General features: G+C 41.5%; 1 protein-coding gene across 3 annotated transcripts; it reads right to left on the bottom strand.

The window, feature by feature from the left end:
* Positions 1-22: 22 nt before the first annotated feature.
* TMPRSS2 (transmembrane serine protease 2) lies at positions 23-24,679 on the bottom strand. Of its 3 annotated transcripts, XM_083734781.1 has the most exons (14): positions 24,267-24,679; positions 15,735-15,791; positions 13,673-13,880; positions 13,021-13,107; positions 12,526-12,645; positions 11,607-11,736; positions 10,894-11,004; positions 9,969-10,012; positions 9,324-9,498; positions 8,650-8,825; positions 6,701-6,796; positions 4,719-4,861; positions 3,200-3,352; positions 23-1,452 (listed from the first exon to the last, which is right to left on the bottom strand). In XM_083734781.1, exons 2-14 carry the CDS (start codon positions 15,747-15,749, stop codon positions 1,441-1,443), a joined length of 1,470 nt encoding a protein of 489 aa, XP_083590907.1. In that variant the 5' UTR covers positions 15,750-15,791; positions 24,267-24,679; the 3' UTR covers positions 23-1,440. The 3 variants fall into 3 exon arrangements, with proteins under 3 accessions (XP_083590907.1, XP_083590905.1, XP_083590906.1); XM_083734779.1 differs by lacking the exon at positions 23-1,452 and having other exon boundaries at positions 1,462-3,352; positions 24,267-24,658; XM_083734780.1 differs by lacking the exon at positions 23-1,452 and having other exon boundaries at positions 1,462-3,352; positions 24,277-24,520.

Genomic DNA, 24,679 nt, shown 5'->3' with positions numbered 1-24,679 from the left:
GAAATATTAATTAGCCAAAGGGTTAAGAGAGTAAAAAAATTATTTATTTGTACATAAGATACATGGTGTATTTCAATTTTGAAGTAAAGAAATATTTGCTACTTAAAATAGTGGCACAACTATTTAACAATTCAGCAAGATTTATATTCATAGTATTTATCAGTATGTCTCCTTTAAATAATGATTTGAGTGGCTCATTACTACCCAACTTTATCGGCAAACCCTGAAATGAAAGTTGCTGCAGTAACCGGCACATTTTTTTTTTTTTAAAAAAAAGTGCAATTCAATAGCAGCAGTTTAGTAATTTCAGTCCGTGGGAATCACAAGAAATCCACAGTTTGCCAGATTTTATTGCTGTTACACATTCCATATTTAAGTTTTTTTCTGAATTCATTATTAAAATTGTAAATTTTAATTGTAAAAAATCCCTGCTTAATAGATAAATGTTGCCGCTCTCTTACAAAATGAGGTAGCTGTAAGATTAAGTGGTTACTTTTCCAGTAACATGTGGGTTAACACCAGCCAACCGCATGTAATAAATATTCACAAGAGCATATTTAGTCTTTGCTCAGGAAAGAGATTGGGGAAAACTGTTCAATTGTTCCCTAGCTACTTTCTGCAGGCTCTAAACATGAGTAAGCACATAAGTAAATAACATTCAGTTGGTTGTTTACTGAGGCTCAGTAGTAGTTTTATCCTTTCTGCATCAGATATGACCTGGGAATATTCTAACAAAATAAAATTCAAGGTTTTCCCATTTTCTGAACCAAACTCTAATTTTGATATTGGAAGGAGGGGAGGAATTCAGTATAAACCTGAACATAGACTTGATTTCAGAATCAATATAATACCTAGACAGAGCACAAGGAAGTAAAGGTACCTGACCCAAGAGATAATGGAAAAGTATTATTCATCTCTCAGTAGTACTGGAGTATTGGAGAAGGTCTCTTCATATGTTACAGTAAGACATTTACCCTCAATTTTGAAAAACGGGGCTAGCCAGCAGCCCAGATATTCACAGATAATAATATATTAAAAGTTAAAATAAAACCAAGAAAATAAACAAGATGCTGTGCTATTCCAAAGACAGCAGTAACAGCAATTTATAAATAGGATTTATAATGAAACTTAAAAAAAAAACTGGCTGGGAATCCTCCAAAATGAAGAAAAGTTTAGCAACTTGATAAGGAAGTGATACTGACCAGGGGCACCTACACTGAAGTAAAGAGAATCTTGTTCAACCTACACCGCTTGATATTAAGACATTCCCAGTGCAAATGGCCCCGAATACTTTGCAAGCATTCAGAATTATCAAGTGTTTAGGTCCTAAGAGTCGCTTAGTACAGGAATGATGAAGACCAAGAAAGCCATTGGAAGCAATCAGATACATCAGGGGCACCATTCATTCCATGGAGGGCAGGGGTGTGTGGCTGAATATCATCATCTGTTTGCCTGTTAGGAAAAACACAAGTTTCAGCAACCTCAAACCAAAGTATTGAATTTATTAATGTTTACGTGAACTTTTAACACAATCAGTTGTTCAAGGTAAGAAGCAAGTGGTGCCACTGAATTCTTGACTGCCCCCTGCTCCCACAAGATCAGGGATCTTGACTCACATTCTCTTCATCCCTGCATGCAGGATCATGAGTAAACCATAGCAGGGCTGGCAAGTCTTTCTATGGAACTATAAATTTTCAGGTCGTGGCAACCTGCAAATGACTGAAGGTGGCAGCCAAAGGGTGTGCCTGTACACACCTTGTAATTCCTACCACAGAGACAAAAGACAGTTGCAGGAGAACTGTATCTGTGTCTTGACTGACTAAACACCCCCCCCCAAAAAAAAAAGTTTCCTTGATGGGAGATAACACATTTGGAACCATATTGTGCCTTGAGAGCCAAGTGCAACAGAAGTGGCCAAATGGCATTCCAGAGTGGACATGCCTGTGCACACACTACAGATCTGCTCTCTCCCGCCTTCCCCTTTGGTCCCTGTGCCACTGCTGTCACCACTATCAATTATTTCTCTCACAAAAACTAAGGAGAGGTACATTTTAGCCTCTTATGCAATTTCTTACATGAGGTCCTGGGAAAGATTGCAACAATTAAAAATTATATCAGTTAAAACAATTTGCATGCAGAAGAATAGGGGGGCTCCTAAAATAGCTTTCCAGTATGAAAGGCCAGGAGTGAGCTACATCTTCAGCATATGGGAAACTGTAATGAAGGTGCCATATACACCTCTAGAGGGAGTAAATTCCACAGCTTAGGGGCTGTCACAAAATGCCCTCTTTGGGACTGCTATCACCTGAACTTTGGTAGGGAGGAGCTCTCTTAATAACAGAGGGTCTAAGGAATGGGCAGCTCCCACCATCCCAGACTAAAAGCCATGTTTACTGTACCTGGTGGAAGTTAATAGTCAGCAGAGCGACAGGTTTTCAACCCCTGTTCTAGGCTGGATCTAGACACATCAAAGACACTTTCTCTAATGTAGGGTTTCCCAAACTTGGGTAACTAGCTGGTTTTGGAGTACAATTCCCATCATCCATGACCATTGGGTCCTGCTAGCTAGGGATGATGGGAGCTGTAGTCTAAAAACAGCTGTAGACTTGGAAACCCGGCCTAATGTATAAATACTTAAGATAGATAGCAGGGCAAGGTTGGAGCTACTGGGTAAAAACCAGGCAACTCTGCAGAGCACATGGAGTCACCTAGCTTTCCCCAATCATATTGGGTGGAGCAGGCTAGAGATAATTGATTGGAGCAAAAGTTATGTCATTCCAGCCCCACATGATGTAGAGGAAGACCAAGTTTTCATTTCCCTTTTAAGAAAATGTTTAAACAAATTTGTCTATATAGAGCCAGTTCCCTGACTTCCATCTCTTGGCCGTGCTGCAGCATGATTGAAGCAAATTTGATACACACACACTGAACACCTTTGTCAACACAGACAGAATTCTCTGCCCTTACAAATGAGCCAGGCCCCTGTCCACTTGTGGCAACCTGGACCTGCAATCCCTGCTTTGCTCCTCTTGTTACCAAGCAGCAGCTTGGCTGGCAGAAAAGGTCAGGGAAGGCTACCACTCCCCACCCCGCCTCTTGTCATTCAGCCCCGTGGCCATTTCATCATTACTGCAATGTATCTGACAACCACTAAAACCCACCTCGGAAAGTGCTATCAAAATATTTCAGAGAAGGTTACCTGCATATTTCTGTAAATCCAGTCTGCAAACACTGTCATGTTACCATAAACTCCAGGTCTGTATCTACTAGCACAGCCCGTTCCCCAACTTGTGTCACCCACTAACCACCACAAAGCATTCTTCTGAGTTACCAATGGACCACCACTGTCACCCTAAAACAAGAGAGGAAACACATTCTACAGTTATACCCTATAAGTCACATGCAGAGTTTTCTATAGGAAAATTGTAATCATTTTTATTGCAACCCACGGTAAAGTTACTGCTGCTTTTAAACCCTTTGTTCAACTACTGCAGAATGAAATTTCTTGCCTACTAATGAAGAGATCCATTGTGACTATATTAGATGGGTTTTATAGCATTTGCATTGGCAATGTGCCATATATGAGCTACTTGTTTTGACCTGAAAAGGCTCTGACTGTCTAGACCCTGTATACCTAATTTATCTCCTTGTGTTTGCTCAAACACTAGAAGCCAGGTGAGGAGCCCTGCTTAAAATTCCATTCATTTTACATAACTCCACTTGAGGAAGTCACTGGGACCAACTCCTTTCTGGCTTCTCTTCTCCCACAACTTTCTCAATTGCCCATTACGTAGCTAAGAAATTTTGGTACCTGAATTTACTTCTACTTATCGCTTTCTCCTTCCTATCCCTCTTCCATTTCATATTTTGTTTTTGAGCTTGTAAGCCTAAGGGCAGGACCTGTGCAATTTACTTAACCACTGTATGCTACCTAGAATCATCATCTGCTATAATAGTCTCCTCAGTGGTGGCACCAATGTCGTCTGGCAGGGAGCCCTACGCCTACAACGTCTGGCTAATACTAACTTTTCTGAAAGTAAGCAGCCCTTTAATAGTTATTGAATGGTTTTCAGAAGTTCTGTTTAGCTTTTAGATGGGGAAAACATGTAGGAATAGGAAAACTGGAGGGGGTTGAGAGGGGTCACCCTCCGTCTGTAAAAGAAGTTCACCAAGGAAATGAGAGATGCTTTTAAATCAGTCAAACATGTTTTTCCAATGAACTAATCACCATTATTTATTTGTATTAACATTTCTATGGTCACATCAATAAACACAATGGAAGACAGAAAAACTACCTCCTTTCCATAAACTCAGCCATTATTATTAGTATTATTAAAATGTGTAAATCGCCCTATACCCACAGGTCTCAGGGTGGTCTTACGGGCCAGATGTAAAACACTTTAAAAGCCTGGGTAAAGCACTGGGAAGACACTAATGAAAAGTTCCATGGTGAGTCTCTCTCTGCCAAGATGAAACAACCAAAAGGCCCTGGTAGACACCCACCTCACTTCACTTGTTGAAGGCAGCCAAAGCAGAACCTGTGAAGGTGCTCTAAAGGTGTGGTGAGGCATATGTGGGAAAAGGCAATCTCTCAGGTAACCTGCTCCTAAGCCATTTAGGGCTTCATATGGCTAAACTAGCACTGTGTCTTAATTGACCACAAGAGCTCATGCTAGAATCTAAGCGCTGCTTTATCACTTAAAATAGAGAGACATTACCTGACAAGAATCCACCTTTCCTTCTATATATCCAGCACAGAACATGGTAGGCAAAATGAGTCCATTATAGATATACCTATCATTACATATGGCTGAGTCTATCAGAGGTACCATTGCTGCATTCAGTTCTTTTGAAGTGTTACCTAAGGTTGAAAAATAGGTGCAAAAACAACATATTAGGAGCCACTCAAATACAAGCTACTAAAACTTTCAGCTGCAGAATGTTGACATATAGGCAATGGACTCTGCAGTAAAAATGCAGTTCAATGGATTGACAAAGCACTGCAACTTGTCTCCAAATGTCTTTTTCAAAGCTGCATTAAACAAGACATTTCATATACATAAAACAATTATCTGTTCCCCACATTCCTGAGCAGTGAGAAACCCTAGGGGAAGTGCATAACTGCATTTTACTTCCTTTGGAGGGAGTACTCATTGGAGACTTATGCAGCATTATAATATTTAGATTTACAAATACAGTCGTACCTTGGAAGCTGAACAGAATCCGTTCTGGAAGTCCATTTGACTTCCAAAACGTTCGGTAACCAAGGCGCGGCTTCCGATTGACTGCAGGAGCTTCCTGCACACTAACTTCTGGGTTTGCAGCTTCGACTCACAAGGCATCCAGCTTCCAAGGTATGACTGTAGCAGCAGCACTGCTGAAAACAGATCCTGATACAAACTCTTCAGGATCTTGCGATGCCTTCAAGTTTTCAGCTAACTCTGACTCTCCTTCCGAGTCTCAGACTGCAACCTTTGTTGCTTTCCCCAAAATTTGGCACCTGAGATGTTGCTGAAGTGTAACTTTCACCTTCTCCAGCCAGAATAGCTAAGAGTCAGTGAGGATGTAGGCTATTTGCATGTCGAGGTCCCCAAGCCACCCCCCAAATAACTCACAACGCACACTTAATTTTTGTTTAAGGTTTTTGGCATAATTTTGGCCACAACTTTATTTAAATACAAAACCATGAGTTGTTGTTTAGGCATTGGTTAAGACTATCTGTCCCCCCGCCTGGGGACAGAACTGATTTGCGGGCACCACCAAAAGACAGTTCGGGGGAAAGCAAGTCGGGGAGAAATGGAGCTGGGCCACAGACCCTCAATTCTCATCCGCATGCTCCCTGAAGGCTTGCCGGTCCTAGTCCCATTCCAGGGATTGGATGAAAAGATGGCAAGCCCCAGGATTCCTTTAACGGAATTCCCTTTCTGCAGCAACCATGGAGGGGCAGGCCCAGCCTATCCTAACCCCTCCTCCACCAATTTATAACCAATGCCTAACCGCAACCTTACAAGTTGTGACGATTTGCTACGCAGTAGGCACAAACCAAATGGCCCAACCAATCAGCCAGATGGACAAAATTCCTACCAGGCCCCTGCCCCAACGGGAGACGACCCCATGACAGGCATAGCAAGGTCAATGCAACAACCCCTTACTCAAGGGCGGGTGGGCGGGTGATCCGTTGCACGCAGCAAAGAGAAAGCTCCAGGCTGCGTGCAGAGTATTTAAACATTTTACCCCTCCCACTGAAATTGCAACATAACTTTACCCCAGCAACCCAGTGAACCAATCACTGCCCCAGGCCATCTTTAGAGACCCTGCCTGGTAACAGAGGGGTGGCTCAGCAGACCCCACCGCAACACGTGCTCTCTATGAAGGAGAACACGCTATGTAGTAAAGCAACAACTGTGTGTCACTTTCCTCAAAATATCTGGTGGCTTTTTCCATTTAGAACAAAACATAAACAAATCAGTAATGGCTCAGGGTGACAAAAAGATTCATAGCAACAACAAACATGTATAGGACATATATAAGGTGATATTGCACTAACAATCTAGTTCCAACATAAAGAGTGACTTTTAACTGGGTCACTTTAATTTGTTGCAACCAAGCCAGTTATTTTCATATTTTTATAGCAGCAATTCCAAAGTGCCACAACATATAATTAAAGGAAAGGCCAGACTTTGATAGAAAGCGATTTTACCTCGCTGGAATTTCGCGCCCCATCCAGATATCCAACATTGTTGCTCAGGCTGAAACATCATTCCAGGGTTGGGCAAACAAACTGGACTTATAAACTCTATGAGGCAAGAACATATTGCTAATCAGTAACTGTGCAGGAATAAGAATTTGATAGAGAGTTGCCAGAACAGCACTCTCAGCCCTTCTAACATGGAAGGTTGGGGGCTTTCATAGTACCCGATTTCTACTAGCACTCTAATTTCCTTGAGGAAATGAGCATTTTTGTTCACTGTATGGGAGCTACCAAGGCAAGAAACCTTTGCCCACCAGAAACACACTTTTGGCAGAAGCCTAGATGTGACTAAGGTTGGAGACAAGTTAAGAGTAATAAAAGCAGCAACTCGCCTTACTTAATACTACATTTTTCAATAGATGAATAAATGATTAAGTTTAGTTAATTGGAATATGCTGAAAATAAATGTAAGGAACCGCAGAAAGGGGGGGAGTTGAGTTTCAAAATGTTAACATGACTGCAAAATTACTGAAATGTAAAAAATTGAAAATAATTTTAAAAATGAAATAAAATAAAAAAACTATATTTTCCCCACCATCCCACAAACATGGAGGTTTGGGGATGGAAGAGAAAGGAAATAAAAACTGACACTGCAGGTGTTTACATTATTTGGGGCACTGTGCATTTTCTACAGTATTTGGCATAGAATGCAGGGGGAGTCAACACAAGCACAGGAAGCTCCGTGGTGTAAAGATTTGCACCCTGACATGTGGAGGACAATGGGGCCATCGGGGGGGCAGAGCTGGGTGTATGGGCACCCACAAAATTTCTATTGTGGGTGCCTGGCAGTCATGTTGCACACATGTGCGCTGCTCAGTCTCCACCCACCACAGCTTTACCTCGCTGGCTCTCTGGTGGCCTCCAGAGACCCTTCACCATGGGGCCTCTGTTGCAGCTCACTGTGGCCACAGGCTTGCTTATGGGGTGTGTCTGCAGCAGGCCTCAATGGAGGCTGTTGCAGCACCAGAGAGCCAGCGGTGGTGGAGAGTGGTAGTGGGTGGACGCCCAGCTGCACACGCTCCGCCTCTCCCACCCTGCTGATGCCATGACCACAGAGGCCTTGCGGCAAAGGCGGAGGCCCTGGCCCAGTCACCACAGCAGTGGTGGATGAAGGCAGAGCTGCGTGCATGATGCAATACTTGCTTCTGAAGAGGCAAAGATCTTGCAAACTTACATTTGGTGCTTCGGTATAGTGGATTAGACTGGCTTGTTGCTACATTTTGAAATATAAACTTTTTGCTATTACAGTGGTACCTCGGGTTACATATGCTTCAGGTTACATACACTTCAGGTTACAGACTCCGCTAACCCAGAAATAGTACTTCGGGTTAAGAACTTTGCTTCAGGATGAGAACAGAAACTGCGCCGCTGCGGCAGCAGGAGGCCCCATTAGCTAAAGTGGTCTTCAGGTTAAGAACAGTTTCAGGTTAAGAATGGACCTCCAGAACGAATTAAGTACGTAACCAGAGGTACCACTGTACTGCTTTAAGTGTAGAAGTTAAACTTTAACTGTAGAACTGTACAGTTAAACTTTACCTGTAGAAAGATAAACAGGTTCTCCAATTTTCTATTAGGTTATCATCATAGAATCACATCTTTCATTTTAATCATTTTCAGTGGCAGGTCTTGGGGTCTCAAATTTCAGCAGTGCCTTGTGCAAACACTGAAATTTAGCACTCCCTGCCTCCTCTGTCTTCCATTCTACATAATAGTTGCAGAACTCCTGAGGCACTGCACCCAGTGCAACTGAACTGGTCGTGCTCCCCTAAATCAGCCTCTGTTGTTTTGTACTGATCTGGTGCAATTAGCTTGATGCAATGTTGATTTTGTTAGCTGCACTGAGCAGGTAATAGAAAGATAAAATATACATGTATATACACAGGTAAATAGATAGGTACCATCTAAAGGTAGAGGATGCTGTAACTTCATAAGGGCAACATCATTATTTTTAGTAGTTGAATCATAGTTTGGATGAGAAATTATTTTGGCGACTCTGTAGCCCCTATGAGGACGCATTTCTTGCTGTGTCATGATCCCAGGATAAACTGTCCAGTCAAATGGATGAGAATATGCCCTAGGAAACAAAATGAAGGCTAACAATTATGATTTATTCTCAAGCATGATTCATGTTGCTGCAGCATCAACACCTAATGCTAAGGTCTACTGTCAAGAAAGTAACATTCCTGGTTACAACCCTATATTGATAGCAAAAAGCCATGTGTAGACACCATAGGGATCTTTTCTGTCAGTGCGTCTGCATTTGTTAGGACCTAGCAAAGAGGAGGAGAAAGGAGCAAAACCCCCCTCAAAAAGCCTCGAGAACATTTGACCAAAAGGAGACGAGTTCTCCGTAGCACACCAAACAGACACAATGCTGTCTAGGCATTCCTTGAAAATTATTTCAACATGGCTAAAAATAAGTGCCAGATCCTACATCTCTTCTGTTTAAAAACTGAAAGACAAAAATGGTTCCTAATAATTTTTCACAAGTTTTAGAAACCAGAGCCATTATACATACAAAAGACAAAATCTCATGGGACACATAATTTGGGATAAATTGTTTGAGACTTACCCATCTACACAGTGAGCTGCAGTTACTATCCATTCAGGAGTGATAATGGACCCTCCACATAGATGAATCTTCTGTATATGAAGGCTGACTTGCCATGGCCACTCACCAGGGGAGGCAGCAGTTCCGCCCACAATTCTGCTTCGAGGATTCCAAACTTTACTGGAATTGCCACACGCTTTGTAAAAAATAGAGGAAACATAAGTAAAACATTCATAAGTAAACTATTCATAACCTAAGTCACAGGATGTTTCCTGCCTCCATTTATGACTCTCTCATGACAACAATATATGTACAGTATCCTGCCCTTCCTTTTAGGAGTTACCATAGCCATGTCGCCTACAGTCAGATTTACAGTCACTTAATATCAGTTCCTTAGAAATCAGGATCTCTATTTTATATTAATTCTTATTCATGATAACGGTGGCTTTATAACAATAGAACCCACAATCTCCAAATGAAATAAGGTAAATGTATATGGCCAATTTAATCATACCCCAGCCATATCAACATAAATTCATTCATTTACTTCCTTACTTCCTTCCTTACTTACTAGGATTCTTACAAGTCAGGCACAAGACAGAAAAGGTTAATTCAAATAAGAACAGATAAAGGTAACTAAAAACTAAGCAGCATTGCAACACTTACCTATACATCTCAGAGATACCATCTGTAGCGATGGACACTGATCGCTGTAACACAAATAGTATATATGTATTTGTACTATGTATGAAGGAGGCGGCTTCAACTTCACATGAACCTGCTTAGCAGGGTGAGAGCCACTTCAAGATGACACAATCCTATACAACAGTGTGGGGGTAATCATGCCACCAGATCTGCACACATTTTCTCATGTAAATCAGGAGCCTCCCTTCTGGCAGGGTACCAACTGGGCAGGGAGAATCTAGACAATCAGCTCCACACGTACACCACAAGTTCAAAACATATTGAAGTGGCTTCTACACTAATAGACTCCACAAGGGTAAAAGAGGGTATCAATCATTAATTTACACAAATGTATGGTCCTCCTACTCGGGCATTGTAGGGTGCTCCTAACAGCTCCCCCCCCCATTACCCCACCACCACCACCATTCACAGCAGAATAACCAGTGCTTAAAGTATTGCCCAGCTCTTAATGGTGGAATTCCAAGGCATATTCTCACACTGAAGGAGAGAGACTGGCACAACTATTGCTGCAAGCTACTGGGTACTGAGCACAGCTTTAAAAAGTTTGCAGTGGAGGGGAGAAAATTTCCAGGTTGGCATATTAAAGATCTGCTTCGTTACATGTCCCACAATTTAAAGCAGCCTCCACATTTCAACTGTTAATCTGGACAACTCAGGGGCAGTATTCCTGAACTGCAAACATTTGTCTTCTATATGCACAGAACAGAACTTGGTAAAATATGTTTGATGAGTTCAAATTCTATTAAATATGCTTAATGTCTTCAATTTCTATTAAGAATTGTTTATGCCAACAATCATTAAGTTCTCCCCTATGACAACAGTTGTGCATTATAATGGTTCTGGGAGTCAAACCCTTAAAAGTAGTCAAAAATTATAGACGTATCACCTGTTATAAAGTTTTTTATGCAAGTCTGTGTCCACAGCACTTTTATTCAACCTCATAAAGCTCCTAGAGTAAGTGTTGAGTGGTAATGGATTGCTCCTGAGATATGTGTTCCTGTCAAAGATAGGAGTGAACATTCAAACATGTGCGCTTAACTATTTCAGCATGCATACACACAACACAATCAGCTTAAGCATTAATAATATTTTTTAAAATGCCACTAGATATGAACTCCCTCTTCACCAGCTTTGAGCACTACCCAATAGTATCTGCTGCATTAGAGAGTTCTGCATTATAATGATTTTGGGAGCCATATCTATTTTCCCAGCACTTACATGAAACACTGTAAAGCTTGTTGAAAGATCTGGCACAATGCGGAATTCAAATTTTGTTCCTCCTATCACCATTACTACACTCACTGCTATAATAAAAGTATTACTGCAAATATCAGTAATCAAGATACATGCAGCAGTGTTAGAAACAGAGAAGTGAAAGCTAGGAGCTAAATGGCACCTTAAACCTAAGTTATAGGCAAAACACCAGAATGTTTAGGCACACTTTTTAATAACAAAAAAAAGCTGAAAAGGGATGAACTGCAGCTAAAATATTATGTTCATTTTTCACATGGTCTAGTCCTTCCCCTCATTATATGGAAATTATTGCAGTCAAATTATTTCAGTCTATATTTGCTATAATTAAAATATCACTATACTTACGAGTTATATCCCAAATCCTCACAGGCAGTCTTTCCATGTTCATTATTCCAATCATCATAGCAAACACCGTACCATTTTTTGCTTTTAGATGAATAAACTTCCAGGAGAAAATCTGGTCCATAAAGCCTAACTAAAACAAAAATAATTTTTCTGATGATATAAAAGTCTCAGAACCATCAAATTTCAATAAGGAGATTACCTGGCTGACACATTTATAGCAGTTGCTGCAACTTTGATATTCCCTTTCTGCAAAAAGAAGCCAGGTGTTGCTAAAGGGTAGGTGGGCATTGCTGATAAGATTACAAACACTGGGAGGGGCCTCTGTGTGGATGTCTGTAGTAATTATCCAAACTTGTAGAAGAGGGAGGGTTTTAATCAAAGAAAATCTTTAATATATATTTTTAAAGAACGGGGATGGGGAAGCTGTGGTCCTTCAAATGTTATTGAATTCCCAAGTTCTTTCAGTATCAGCCACTATGGTCAATGGTCAGGGACAGTGGGAAATGGGAATCCAAGAACAGTGGACAGCCACAGGCTCCCCATCCCCAAGGCAGAGGTTATTTCCAACTTGTGGGTGATTACTTTACTTGGGAGACGACAAAATAAGTTTGTTGTTCTAAGATCACAAGCAGCAGGCCAGCCATGGCCCTAATATTTCCCTTACTGTACTTCTGTGCTTACTGTGTCAGGAGAATTTCAGCACAGGGGAAACCTCACCATAATTGAAGCAATGACTGCAGGTCACCGTAATTGAAGCAATGACTGCCAGTGTCCTGTGCGAGAAATATTGCCTGTCTCCAACAACTGCTACACAGAATCTAGCCGTAGATAATATTAGCTACCATTGACTATAGGCTGACTATAGAGGAGGGGCTTTCAATTTTTTAAAAAAGAATAATAATTCACTGAATGCACTTACCACAACGATTTTCATCTTCACCATCAGGACAATCGTTTACTCCATTGCACCACTGAGATGGTGACACACAAACTCCCTGAGTGCCACACCGTATCTTGGAGCCATAACAACTGTCTGTCACTGTAAAGAAACAAATCAGATTTAGGAATCTACTTCACTGGCAACAAAAAGAGTGCCATGCTTCATAAGCAAAACCATTTCAAATATGGGTGGGGAGAAAAGGAAGCAGGATAGACTAATGCTATCAGATGTTTGTGGCCATGACCATACATGTATGGTCCATAATTTAATCATTATGTGGTTGTTAAGAGAGCCAGTGTGGGGTAGTGGTTAAGAATGTAGGATCTGGGAAACCTGAGCTCAAATCCCCACTCAGTCATGATGCTCACTGTGTGACCTTGGGCCAGTCACTGTCTCTCAGCCTATCTAACCTACTTCACAGGCAAACGTGTTGCAAGACATTTTAATCTTCTATAAACACAAACAGATCCTTACCGAAAAACCAGATGAGAACACATGCAATTGCAGCCCCTATTAGCAGTATTGCAATGGCTAGAATGAGTAACAATATTTTCCTGAGTCCTGAAAATATATAGAGAAATAACTTTCATAAGTTGTAAGACTAGACAGTCTATTCCTAACCTACAGGTACATACCAGTTTAAAGAAAAGCAGCCCACCCACCCCCCAAAAAAATCCGTAACATCATTAATTCAATGAACTGCCCACCATTCTATTCTCCCTGCTACCCTTGCCCCCCACAAGGTACAACAATGGAAGTACAGTGGTACCTCGAGTTACATATGCTTCAGGTTACAGACGCTTCATGTTACAGACTCCACTAACCCAGAAATAGTACCTCGGGTTGAGAACTTTGCTTCAGGACAAGAACAGAAATCGAGCAGCAGCGGCACAGTGGCAGCAGGAGGCCCCATTAGCTAAAGTGTTGCTTCAGGTTAAGAACAGTTTCAGGTTAAGAATGGACCTCTGGAACGAATTAAGTACTTAACCCAAGGTACCACTATACAACCATGTGAACAATGTTTAAACATATGAACAAATACAAAGAGGCTTTTTTGGAAACCTATACAACAGGTCTAATTACAGAAAATCTTGCTTTTAAAAAAAAAGAAAAGAAAAAAGCTTACTTGGCGTGCAGATTTTTGTAGACTTTGGTTGTGCTATTGTTGGCACTGGAGTTGACTCATGAGTAGAAATTCTGGGGACGTAATGTGGCACTGATGGAGGATAATACGGAGGTGGGTATTGTGGATACATGTTATAGCCACTGAAGTACCTATGAGAAGCTGCATTTTCTGGCTGATAGGCAAAATTTTCATAATACGGAGGTGGCCTCTAAAAATCAGAAATAATCAGGTGAAACAAAATCAGCACATGAGTGAACAAATATGGTTTAGAAAGCACTGGAATACCAACAACTCTCACTTTGCAATAGTTCACTCAAGTGTCTATTTATTTGTTTCAATAGTTGTTGTCATTTGTCATCAAATTACTTTATCGCTGGTCCTTCTCCCTAACATCACAGGGCAGGTTGCACCAATTTTAAACAAAACATTAAAAACAGTTCTTAAAACTCAAGAAAGTCTTTAATTATTTTGAAAAGCCAGTTTAAAACAACTTAATTTCTTATCATTTATTATATTTCTATGCTGCTTTTCACTCACATTAAACACAAAGTGGCTCACAAACAATGAAAAACAACAATATAATAGAACATCACAAATAAAACATAAACCATACAGAATAATTAACAAAGCATCAGTAAAACAATCACGAATCATCAGTAAATTTCATATATCTATAAACCAAGACCTTGCATTATAGATAACTTAAAATGGCAAACAGCCACTATGTATGAAAGCTGAGCTTGGCTGCTCCCACTGTTCACCCATGGAGCATGTCTGAAGGCCTGGTGGAATATGCTGAGGGGTGCTGCCTGCTGCTAAATGAGTGCTAGCAGCAGAGAAAACATGTGATGGCCCCCATGACTGCCATAAGAAGTGCCGAGTCTGCCCTGGCTACTATATTCACTGTCAATTGACAAACCCAATGTTAATGATTTCAGAAGCAATTTTTTTTCTAAGGGCTGCCTAATGTAGTGGCTACCCACAGATGATGTTTTCTATTGTGCTGCATTGATAAGGTCCCAATGCTTATAGAATTCTATATGCATTTTGGCACTATAGTAGAACAAAGGTAAAGGTACCCCTGCCCGTATGGGCCAGTCTTGCCAGACTCTGGGGTTGTGCGCTCATCTCACTCTATAGGCCAGGAGCCAGCGCTGTCCGCAGACACTTCCGGGTCACGTGGCCAGCGTGACGAAGCTGCTCTGGCGAGCCAGAGCCGCACATGGAAACGCCGTTTACCTTCCCACTAATAAGCGGTCCCTATTTATCTACTTGCACCCGGGGGTGCTTTCGAACTGCTAGGTTGGCAGGCGCTGGGACCGAGCAACGGGAGCGCACCCCGCCGTGGGGATTCGAACCGCCGACCATGTGATCGGCAAGTCCTAGGCGCTGAGGTTTTACCCACAGCGCCACTCTGTTACAAATCCAGCCCGCTTCTTAGGCTTCCACAATTTACTCACTAGATTCACCATGGGTTGTGTGCTGTTGCTGTCTGGCAAGCGTGAAAGCACAGCTATGGCAGGGGTGGGACAGGGTGGAGCAGGGTGGAGCTATCATGTCAACAGCTGCACAGTGTTACCCACCATATTCCCAGGTCCTAGTTGGGGGAGGAAGGGTGGAGGTCCACAATGTCCCAACAAGGGTTCTGACAGGCTTTTCACAGGCAGGCTCATGGGTCACTGCTGTGCTGAGCTAAACAAGGCCCCATCAAAAACAGATTTTTATTTGGCTAGCAAAACCAGGCCAAAATTATGGACCCGTCCCCACTTGCTAGAAGAATTGAGATGAACTTTAGATGAGCAAGCACCAGCAACTGTTTGCACCATAAAAGTTCAAAATGCTTTTTGGCAGATACTTTCCTGTTGGTTTTCCAATTGCTATAATATCGTTTTAAAAAAAAGATCAGATCCTAGATTTAAGACAAAGGTGTGATGTGGAGACGTTATTTTCAATAAACATAAATTAAGGTTCATTTATAATAAGATTTGCCATCTCTTTTTTCTGAAAACACTTTTACAAATCACAACAAATGGCATGCTATATTTGAAAGATATTCACTTACTGAATCAGACTCCATCTTGATTCTCAGCAGTTCGTCTTTTACAAGTTTCAGACAAACCTATAAACAGAGAAAATTACTTTCTCAATTATAAGATGCACTAAAGTTTTGAAGCAAGTAACTGTGGTTACAATCAACAGACACAGACACTCTGCCTGGGAGTAAGTCCTACTGAACTCAATAAGGCTTACATCTGAGTAGACATTACAGGATTGCACTGCAATGCCTTACAATTCACTCCTGCAGAGGACACTCACACTTTACCCATCAATCCAACTTTGTTATACTGTAATAATAAAGTATTGAGACAGCCTCTTTCAAATGTCCATTAATTGTCCATCATTATGTTTTTATATTTGCTGGAAGCCACTAAAGTGGTTGAGTGGGGTATGAATTATTAATTATATTTGTTGTTGTTGTTGTGATCATTATTATTATTTCTGCCAGCAACCTGCTTCTAGCTTCCAGCTCTTACACACCTCAGCTCTGGCTTTTGTCCTTCTAACAGGCATTTATAGCCGGCCCCTACCCATCTGCTCTTTGGCACAGAGCCACTTCCTCTGTTACCTTAGCAACTCATATTTAGGGGGCCATTACGAAGAAGGTGGTCTGGCTAGTTCAACAACTGAATCCTTGCTGATTCAGGAATTATAAATTATACAGCCTAAAAGGCAAAACTCACACCATTCCTTTTGTTAAATGGGTGAAATTCCAACGCCTTGAACAAATCTTTTCATAAATTGTTTAAGAACATAGCCATAATTTATTTGACCGGAACACCAGTTGGTTAGTCATCTATGTATGTGTTCCTGCTCTTTCTCTATGCTTGTGCTTTTTTCTGACAGCCATTCAAATGTAACAACAAATTTACTCGTACCTTGAGCATGCATGATATACTATGACAGGACAGACTTTAGCCCAAAGGAACCAAACATCTCCCCTCCAAGTGCATTACTGGTTTAAGTATGCTACTGGACTGATCCCTTTTAACAGACCCATGTGCATGCTACCGAGAAGCACACATACCGTTTTGTGTGGCGGAGCCTACAATTCAAAGATATCAGTGTTTCCAGCCTTAATTATTTTTATTAAATTGCAAGGAGGATCTGTCACAAAATGCTGTGCTGTGAAGTTCTTCTGTTCAGGTTCCCTAACCAATCATGCCATTTTCCAGGATCCTCCATCCCATCTTTTCCCCAGCAGTTTTCAATTTCTTTTCCTTCCACTGCAGCCAGCCTACCATCAGCCCTAGCCTCCAGCTGATTTCCTCCCCCCCCCATATATAGAAAAAAGATTCCCCACCATTAGTGTATAGAATCACAGCATATCAATCAAAATTTTAGTCCCACTGATTTTAGGCTTAAATCCTACCTACTTCTGCATTGCTAGTTTGAATTTAACTCCATGTATTCTTCTCATGTCAACTATGTTGCACTAAAGGAGAGAAAAAGTAATGTGATGCAAACTTTCTGTTTCCTACAAAAACCAATAAACAAGCTGGGAAAACTTCTCAACTTACAGTGTACACAAGCTTATTATTTATCACGGATACATTCATCACCAAGTTTGTTTGTTGAGATCTTTCTAGATACTTCCCTTTTGAGTCAGCAACATGTATTCAGGTCAGTAATTTATAGTTCTAACTATATAGCTTCAATTTACAAAAGAACATACAAGGAAGTATAAATTAAAGCCAAACCAGTGAAATGATTACGTGGCACAAGATTACATGCCTGGAAGTAAAAATCAAAATAACACTAGTACCACCTTTAAATTACTCAGTAATGATCCTTTTCCAGTCATGCAGCTTTTAAATTCATATAGTGAACACACCAGGGAAATTCCAATACTGTACTACAACTATTCCACCAAAGACTTGGACTACATACAACTCTCAAAGCCACCACAGAGCATTTTCAAGCTGTAGAAAGATTGTTCCAGGTTCACAGAGGAGAACCAAAATGTTTCATGTACCGTAATTTGTTTTATTGGAACAGCCTTTAATGAAGTGTCACATGCTACCCAAAACCTATCCTAATAAACTTTACAAAGTTAAAAAAACCCACTTGTGCAAATTCCTCTAGCGCTAAAAGTAGTGACTATAAAAAAATTGTTTCTCTATTGTTTTAACTGAAAATATTCCACAACTCAGTGGTAAACCACATACTATGCATTAAAAAAAGGGTTGCAGATATAATCCCTGGTAAACCCATGTAAGTCTGGAAAGGCTTCTATCCTGCCTGAAACCTTGGAGAGCTGCTACCAAATGGCTTCTTATGGCTTCTATGAGGAAGAAGGCATACATTGAGCAACGGAGCAGGCACTCTTGGCAGGCAATAGCTTTGTTAGTCTAGAGTTAAATAAAGTACGGTACCTGTCCCTGTGGAAGTTAAAAGGAGCAGGAAAAGCATTGAAAGGAGAGTTTGTTGAAGCAACTGAAACAGCAGGTGGGTGTCCATCACTAGAATTATTATAGTATTTATTGTTATATATTTCAATTTATTACACGTCCTTCACCATCAGGTCCCAAAATGAGTTACGATAATTTAAACCTCAATATTAAAAACAGTTAAAACAATTAATTCACAGAAATAAGGAATATATGCAAAGCTGATGCTGGTAACTTCCAATAACTTTTTAAAAATATCACATCCCAAGCTGGTTCTCAAACATCACACAGCTGGATTTCCTGAAACTCTGATGAAGCACCTAAGTATTCTCAACACACTGACTACAATATCAAGAATTCCACGCCATACCACCATGTACTCCCATTACTAGGTAGCAAGACAAAGGTAAAATATTCTGTATTTATTTAACAAAAAACACAATTCTATTTGCTGGCAATTGTACATTTCTGGCTCATCTGACCAAGTGGTATCAATTACGTTGAAATCAAACACCCAAAAGATGTCTCAGTTCAAGGCTAGGTTACCCTGGACCAGAAATGTTATGAACTCAGTGGTCACTTAGCTTATCATGCCTCCCCAGTTGGTGCACCAACCATTTTTAGTAGCAGATAACATGGTGTGGCAGGTCATAAGGCCTGAACTTATTTCAACCAGAAGAAAACCACTTTCTTTAGCACCCTTCTCAGAAGAACTAGATTGTTCCCATCAAGTACTTACAGCTTAGACAGAGCATGTATCCCAACAGTTTGTACATCATTTTCAAGGGGGGGGGGAGCTAATTGAATCAGATAGCCATTAACCTGCTGTAGTTAATAGCACAGATATCTCTTTTTTTCATTTAAGGTATTGTTTAGCACACTCGCCTTCATGCTTTCCAAAAGTGCTTTTTGAAGCAATATTCTATTTAGATATGAGGCTGTGTGGCTATAACATGCCATTCAGGCAGGGGCAGGGCTTTTAACATCAAGTACCAGAACAGGTATGTGGAAGTGTTCCAAATAGTGCTAACTTATAAAAGGACTTTTAAGGCAGTTTTCTGGTGGTCAGTAGAAAGCTCGGGAATTAAATTAAAGGGAACTCATCATGGAAGAATTGGTATAACAGGAAAGCTTTCATGCAGAATAGAAACAGCATCTATCACCTGATTTGTTCTTCATAGATATACATCACAGTATGCAAGGTATGCATATGAAGAATGTGCTGCTTGCTTATTTTGCACTGAGAAAGTTCAACACTGAGCGTCATTACTAAAAAGTCAGGACAAATATTTAACACAACTAGATCTCCAATTCATATATGAAAATTAGCAACTTTATTAGGTTGCTGCAGAAAGGGAAAGTTTTCAAAATTATACATTATCTTGAATCCATTTGTTTAAAGTTCTATGGTGAAATTTACATGGACTGATGTAATATGGAAATTCATTTGTACCTTTGAAACCCAAAGACCTGCAATTTTATGTTTGTTTGCATGAGAAGTTTTAACATCAAACCAGTTGCACCTGAATGCTTGGAAAATTCATAACACAATACAGTAGATGCAATGTTACATTTAATTTACTGTGTTACACTACATATGATAATTAACAGAATGTCAAACTTATTTTGAATGTATAATTGGAACATTAAGGAAAAACTAGTCTAACATTTGGAATATCAGTAGTTAATAAATGTCTGGGGTTGAAAAAAATAGCTAATATTAGAATCTGAGGAACCTTTCATTATTATATGAATATTTTATTTTAAAGTGTTTATAAACCACTTAGTAATTTTAAAAACTCTTAAGCATTGAATGAATGACATGTTCCTGCATTGGACAAATAATTATAATTAGAATCCTTTATTTTATTTTTTGCTGTTGACACATTATGCTACAAATAGAGATGATACATGTATATGTATACATACATGAAGCTACTTAGGTTTATTTTAACCAAGCAAAGAAACAGCTTTTTTCAACCTCTCTTTTTTGGCTTGAGAGAGAAGTCAATTCCCCTCTATAGAATTTCCACTATGCAGTCTAACCACGTTTCTCCAAGTCCAATGGAACTTACTCCCAGGTAAGCATGCATGGCACTGCATTCTCATTTGTAACTGTACCTTAATTAATAATATGTGGGGCACCCGTTTCCCTTGAAGCATAATTTATAAAGCACCAGGTGTCACACAGTAGCAGAAAGACAATAAAATAAAATATTTTGTTACATGTGCTACTGGTAGATAGGATGTCATAAAGTCTGCTCCATAGTTTCCATCTGCTTCTTAGTACTGGAAAACTTGAGATTTAGGTTCTCTTACACATATCACACTTCAGAAAGATACAAAACCATGAGGACAGCATATCTGTGTTATGTGTACATTAACTGCGTATATAACTTGGTTTTCCTGCCCTTGTTATTATACAGAGGAAACAGTTAAAGATACCCGGGGGACACTTTTAAACTTTTCTGATGTCACTTTGGGTCAACAATGCTGACACCCCACTCAACTGTCATCTTCAAAGTACATAGCAAAATATTTTTGAACTTGCATTGTATCAGCAGCTGAAGATCACTCAGTTAACACCAGTTCAGCATATGGTTGTTCCAAATACTGTTTTTAAAAAACCCTGTACAGGCAACTGTAGTGAAGGAGTGCTATTAACATACAAGGATTATAAGTATTCAATGTGCTTCATATGCCTTATGGTCAATAGGCATTTGCTGTAAACCTGCCTCCCTGGTAGGTCACAGTCTCATCCTAATACTGTGGATGAGGAGCTGAGCTGGAGTCTGCACAGAGTTTTAATAAGGTAACCTAGAGCAGTGTTTCCCAACCTTGTGCCTCCAGATGTTTTTGGCCTACAACTCCCATCATCCCTGACCACTGGTCTTGCTAGCTAGGGATGATGGGAGTTGTAGGCCAAAAACATCTGGAGGCACAAGGTTGGGAAACACTGACCTAGAGCAATCCTAACCATGTCTACTCAAAAGTAAGTCTGAATGAATTCAATGGGGCTTACTCTGCAGGTAAGCCTTCGTGCATTTGTGAATGGCAATTCCCCACCTCTCCATCCTTAGCCTATAGCACTATAGTGGTTCAACTGCAGAAACAAGAGAGATTAAAATGAGCTTAGAAATGGAATGTATTCTACAGAAAAAGAGAAACCGTTTCAATAATGAAGTTCCTGGAACAGGACCATAGAATACAAAGTTATTATTAAGGCTTCTGTGTCTTTAAGTGCTGCCATGGTGAGCAGATGTTTAAAGGCTGAAATTCTTCCCAGGCTGAAAATTCAGATAGGAAAAAAGTTCCACCTGAAGCAATTTTGCTTATCACATAGTTGCTGGTAGGAAAACAACCCTGCCAGACAAAGCTGGTAACCCTATCAGGCAGAAGGAACTGCTTATGCATAAAGTGCTTTCAGCCTTTGAAGGCAGAGGAAAACCCCATCTCACCCAAGAAATTTGCTTCCAGGGAAACCTAAACTACAGTACATCCCTTCCCTTTATCACATGTCCTTTTTTCCTTAGTACCTAAAACAAAGGAACAATCCCATAGCCCTTAGAAACAGCACAATATGAGAAAACGAAAAAAGGACCAATAAGACAATTCTGCACGTGAATTTCTGTTCCTGCTCAAATAGCTGAAGTACATCATTCAAAGCCTCAGCGAAAATGGCCTTTAAAAACTGAAGCTCCTGACCACCACCACATCCCACAATAGAATGAACAGCCCAATCCTCAAACAATTTAGGATGATGCTTCAAACCACTTTAGACATGCAGAACCCTGAACTCAAGTGTAATTACTGCAGCTTAGTTTCTCAATCTGCCTGTGAGAGTGCAGTATAAGTCAAGAACATAATTTTCATTTTATTTCCTTCACTGCCAGCAGAACAGTTTAAAGAAAGCATTTTAAGCTGAGGACAGTAACCTTTGTTCCACTAAGGTCAGTGTAACTCAACCCATTTAGATGCAAATATGTGCTGGTTTGGGTAGTTTGCAGAAATGTAACCTGAATCCCTTACTGGAAATGAGGCCCATAAAAACTGCCCAAATGTGATCTCTAATCTACAAGGAAGGAGCACACAAATTATAGATTTGGACCATGTGATAGTTTTGCGTAGCCAGTAACTACCAAACAGATACTTTAAAAAGCAGCAGTTAAGAGAACTCAGATTAATGGGCATTTCATTTCACATACCCAGCTACCCTGAAGTAATGACACACACCTTCAGTTTGTAAGCTTTTCTCCTCAAATCAGCACAAAGTCTCATATGTAGATATGGTTGCATAATGTTGCTTTTCAAAATCACTGCTTCCACAGAGCAAGCGAACTTCTCTCATATTTACCACCACTATGAAGACACTACAGCTGCTGGGTTACTCCATATTTAGTGCCTAATGTGAGCAAGGTGCTACTGCACACAAAAAAAGAAGTGTCATGGGCCCATTAATCAAGCTCAAATCTGCAGCTAAAAGGTAAAGGTACCCCTGCCCGTACGGGCCAGTCTTGCCAGACTCTGGGGTTGTGCGCCCATCTCACTCAAGAGGCCAGGGGCCAGCGCTGTCCGAAGACACTTCCGGGTCACGTGGCCAGTGTGACATCGCTGCTCTGGCGAGCCAGAGCCGCACACGGAAACGCCGTTTACCTTCCCGCTAGAAAGCAGTCCCTATTTATCTACTTGCACCCGAGGGTGCTTTCGAACTGCTAGGTTGGCAGGCGCTGGGACCGAGCAACGGGAGCGCACCCCGCCGCAGGGATTCGAACCGCCGACCTTTCGATTGGCAAGCCCTAGGCGCTGAGGCTTTTACCCACAGCGCCACCCGCGTCCCAAATCTGCAGCTACATTCCACTTAAAAGCCATATAGGAACCACATGTATAAGCAGTTCTGATCTTTTCAGTGGATGATTGAGCTAAAAATGCAGTGTTGTAATCAAGAATGTGAGACTGGGGCCAGGGAGCCCCAAACTCCCACTTAGCCTTTAAGCTCTCTGGGTGACCTTGGGCAGTCCCCATATCTCAGCCTAACCTAACTTAGGTGGATGTTGTGAGGGTAAAATGGATAGAGTGCTAACCAAATATGGTGGCCTCGGCTCCTTGAGGAAAGGATCTAATAAAAAGGGAATTATCAACAACAAAAATATATGAAATTCTGTTGTATAATAAGTTGTCAGATCCTATGGAAAAGTGCTGGACAGAAGATGGAGCAGGATCTGCTCCAGGGAGCTTGGAGGATTTGGTGAAGATTTCATACTTCTTGTTTAACAAAGGTGCCAGCAAAGTTACCCCCCACAATTCTTCTGCTGAAATGAAGTATGGGGGGGGGGGGTAAGCAGGGATGGAAGTAACATCTGTGTGTGGAATAAATGAACTCAGATCTATTCCTGGGCCTCGGAATTCTTTAACTTGTACACTTTTGTACCTGATTCTAGGTAGTGGGTCCCAGACGGATCCTGCAAGTATTGAGGCCACCCAAGCCTGCTTAGAAAGAGATCCTATCGATGCACATCTTTAACAGCCTCTGCAGATCACTTTTATCCATTCTATGATGGGAAACATCCCGGTGAGGCTGGATACAGCGCAAGTCATTTTTAGAATATAGAATATCATCCACACGACCGAAATCTCTGTAGTCCAAACCGACGTATTAACAAGAAGGAAACAGCAGGTGTTTCGGCAGAGGTATGGTCCCAAGGTCATTCAGATCAAACATACAGGAAACACCACCAACACGTCCTGACTTTTAAAATAAACTGGTGCTATGCCCAAGCTTCCCCGCCTATGTCTCCTACTACCCCGCTTCCCCCTCCACCTTTTTTAAAGCCCCCCTACCACGATTTTGGTTCGAAAAGAATCCGGATTTGTCCGTAAAGGGCACGACCGCCTCTCCCAGCGGGGTTTCTGTTCGTTTTCTCGCCACAGAAACTGCAACGAATGGAAGCCAACGAAACACTCTTCCAATTAACAGCTTATAGTTTAATAAGCATATGCTTCTATAAAAGAGGGGGGCACTTCCGCGTACTCAAAACAAAAAAGAGGCGGGCTCGGCCGCAAATGCGAGGACGCCGTCCTCGCGAATCGATCCCTCCGCCTCCAGCCCGCGTCTCCCTCGCCCAGAGAATTAAAACTCTCGCGCTCACCTGAGGCGACTGGCTGCGCCTTCTCCGGGCTTCTGGATGCTCAGCTTCAGCCCAGGCGCAGCAGGGCGGCTTTTTCCTTCGCCCAGGGACACGCTTTTCTCGCCTTCCTCCCTTTCTCCGCGCCACTCCCGCCGCGCGCTCTTCTCCCCGGAGGTAAAAGAACAGCAAAAGTCCCCGCGCGCCGAGAGGGAGAGAGGGAGAGCTGCGCGGACTTGGCGAGGGAGACCTTCGTTCCGCCGCTACGGGAGAGCGGCCTGGCGTTTCCTGTGGGCTCGCTGCTCTCTCGCTTTATCACCTCATCCTCAGAGGCGGGCTTGACGGGCTATTATCCACCTGCAGGCGCGGAGGGAGGGAGCGGGGCGGGCAGTGGGGCGACGAGCGCCGCCGCCGCCGGAGGTGTCACTCTCTGTGGC

This window comes from Podarcis gaigeae (genome assembly GCF_964106915.1).
Source record: "Podarcis gaigeae genome assembly, chromosome: 4".
NCBI lineage: Eukaryota > Metazoa > Chordata > Lepidosauria > Squamata > Lacertidae > Podarcis > Podarcis gaigeae.
Note: the sequence above shows the minus strand (reverse complement) of the source record. Positions and strands in the feature narration are given on the sequence as shown.

Excerpts from the sequence above, each read along its gene's own strand:
- TMPRSS2 (XM_083734779.1), bottom strand. Across the intron at positions 4,862-6,700 it reads GGGCGCGAAATTCCAGCGAG|GTAACACTTCAAAAGAACTG; the intron begins GTAAAATCGCTT and ends TTTCAACCTTAG. Across the intron at positions 3,353-4,718 it reads GAAAGGTGGATTCTTGTCAG|GGTGACAGTGGTGGTCCATT; the intron begins GTAATGTCTCTC and ends CTCTTGTTTTAG.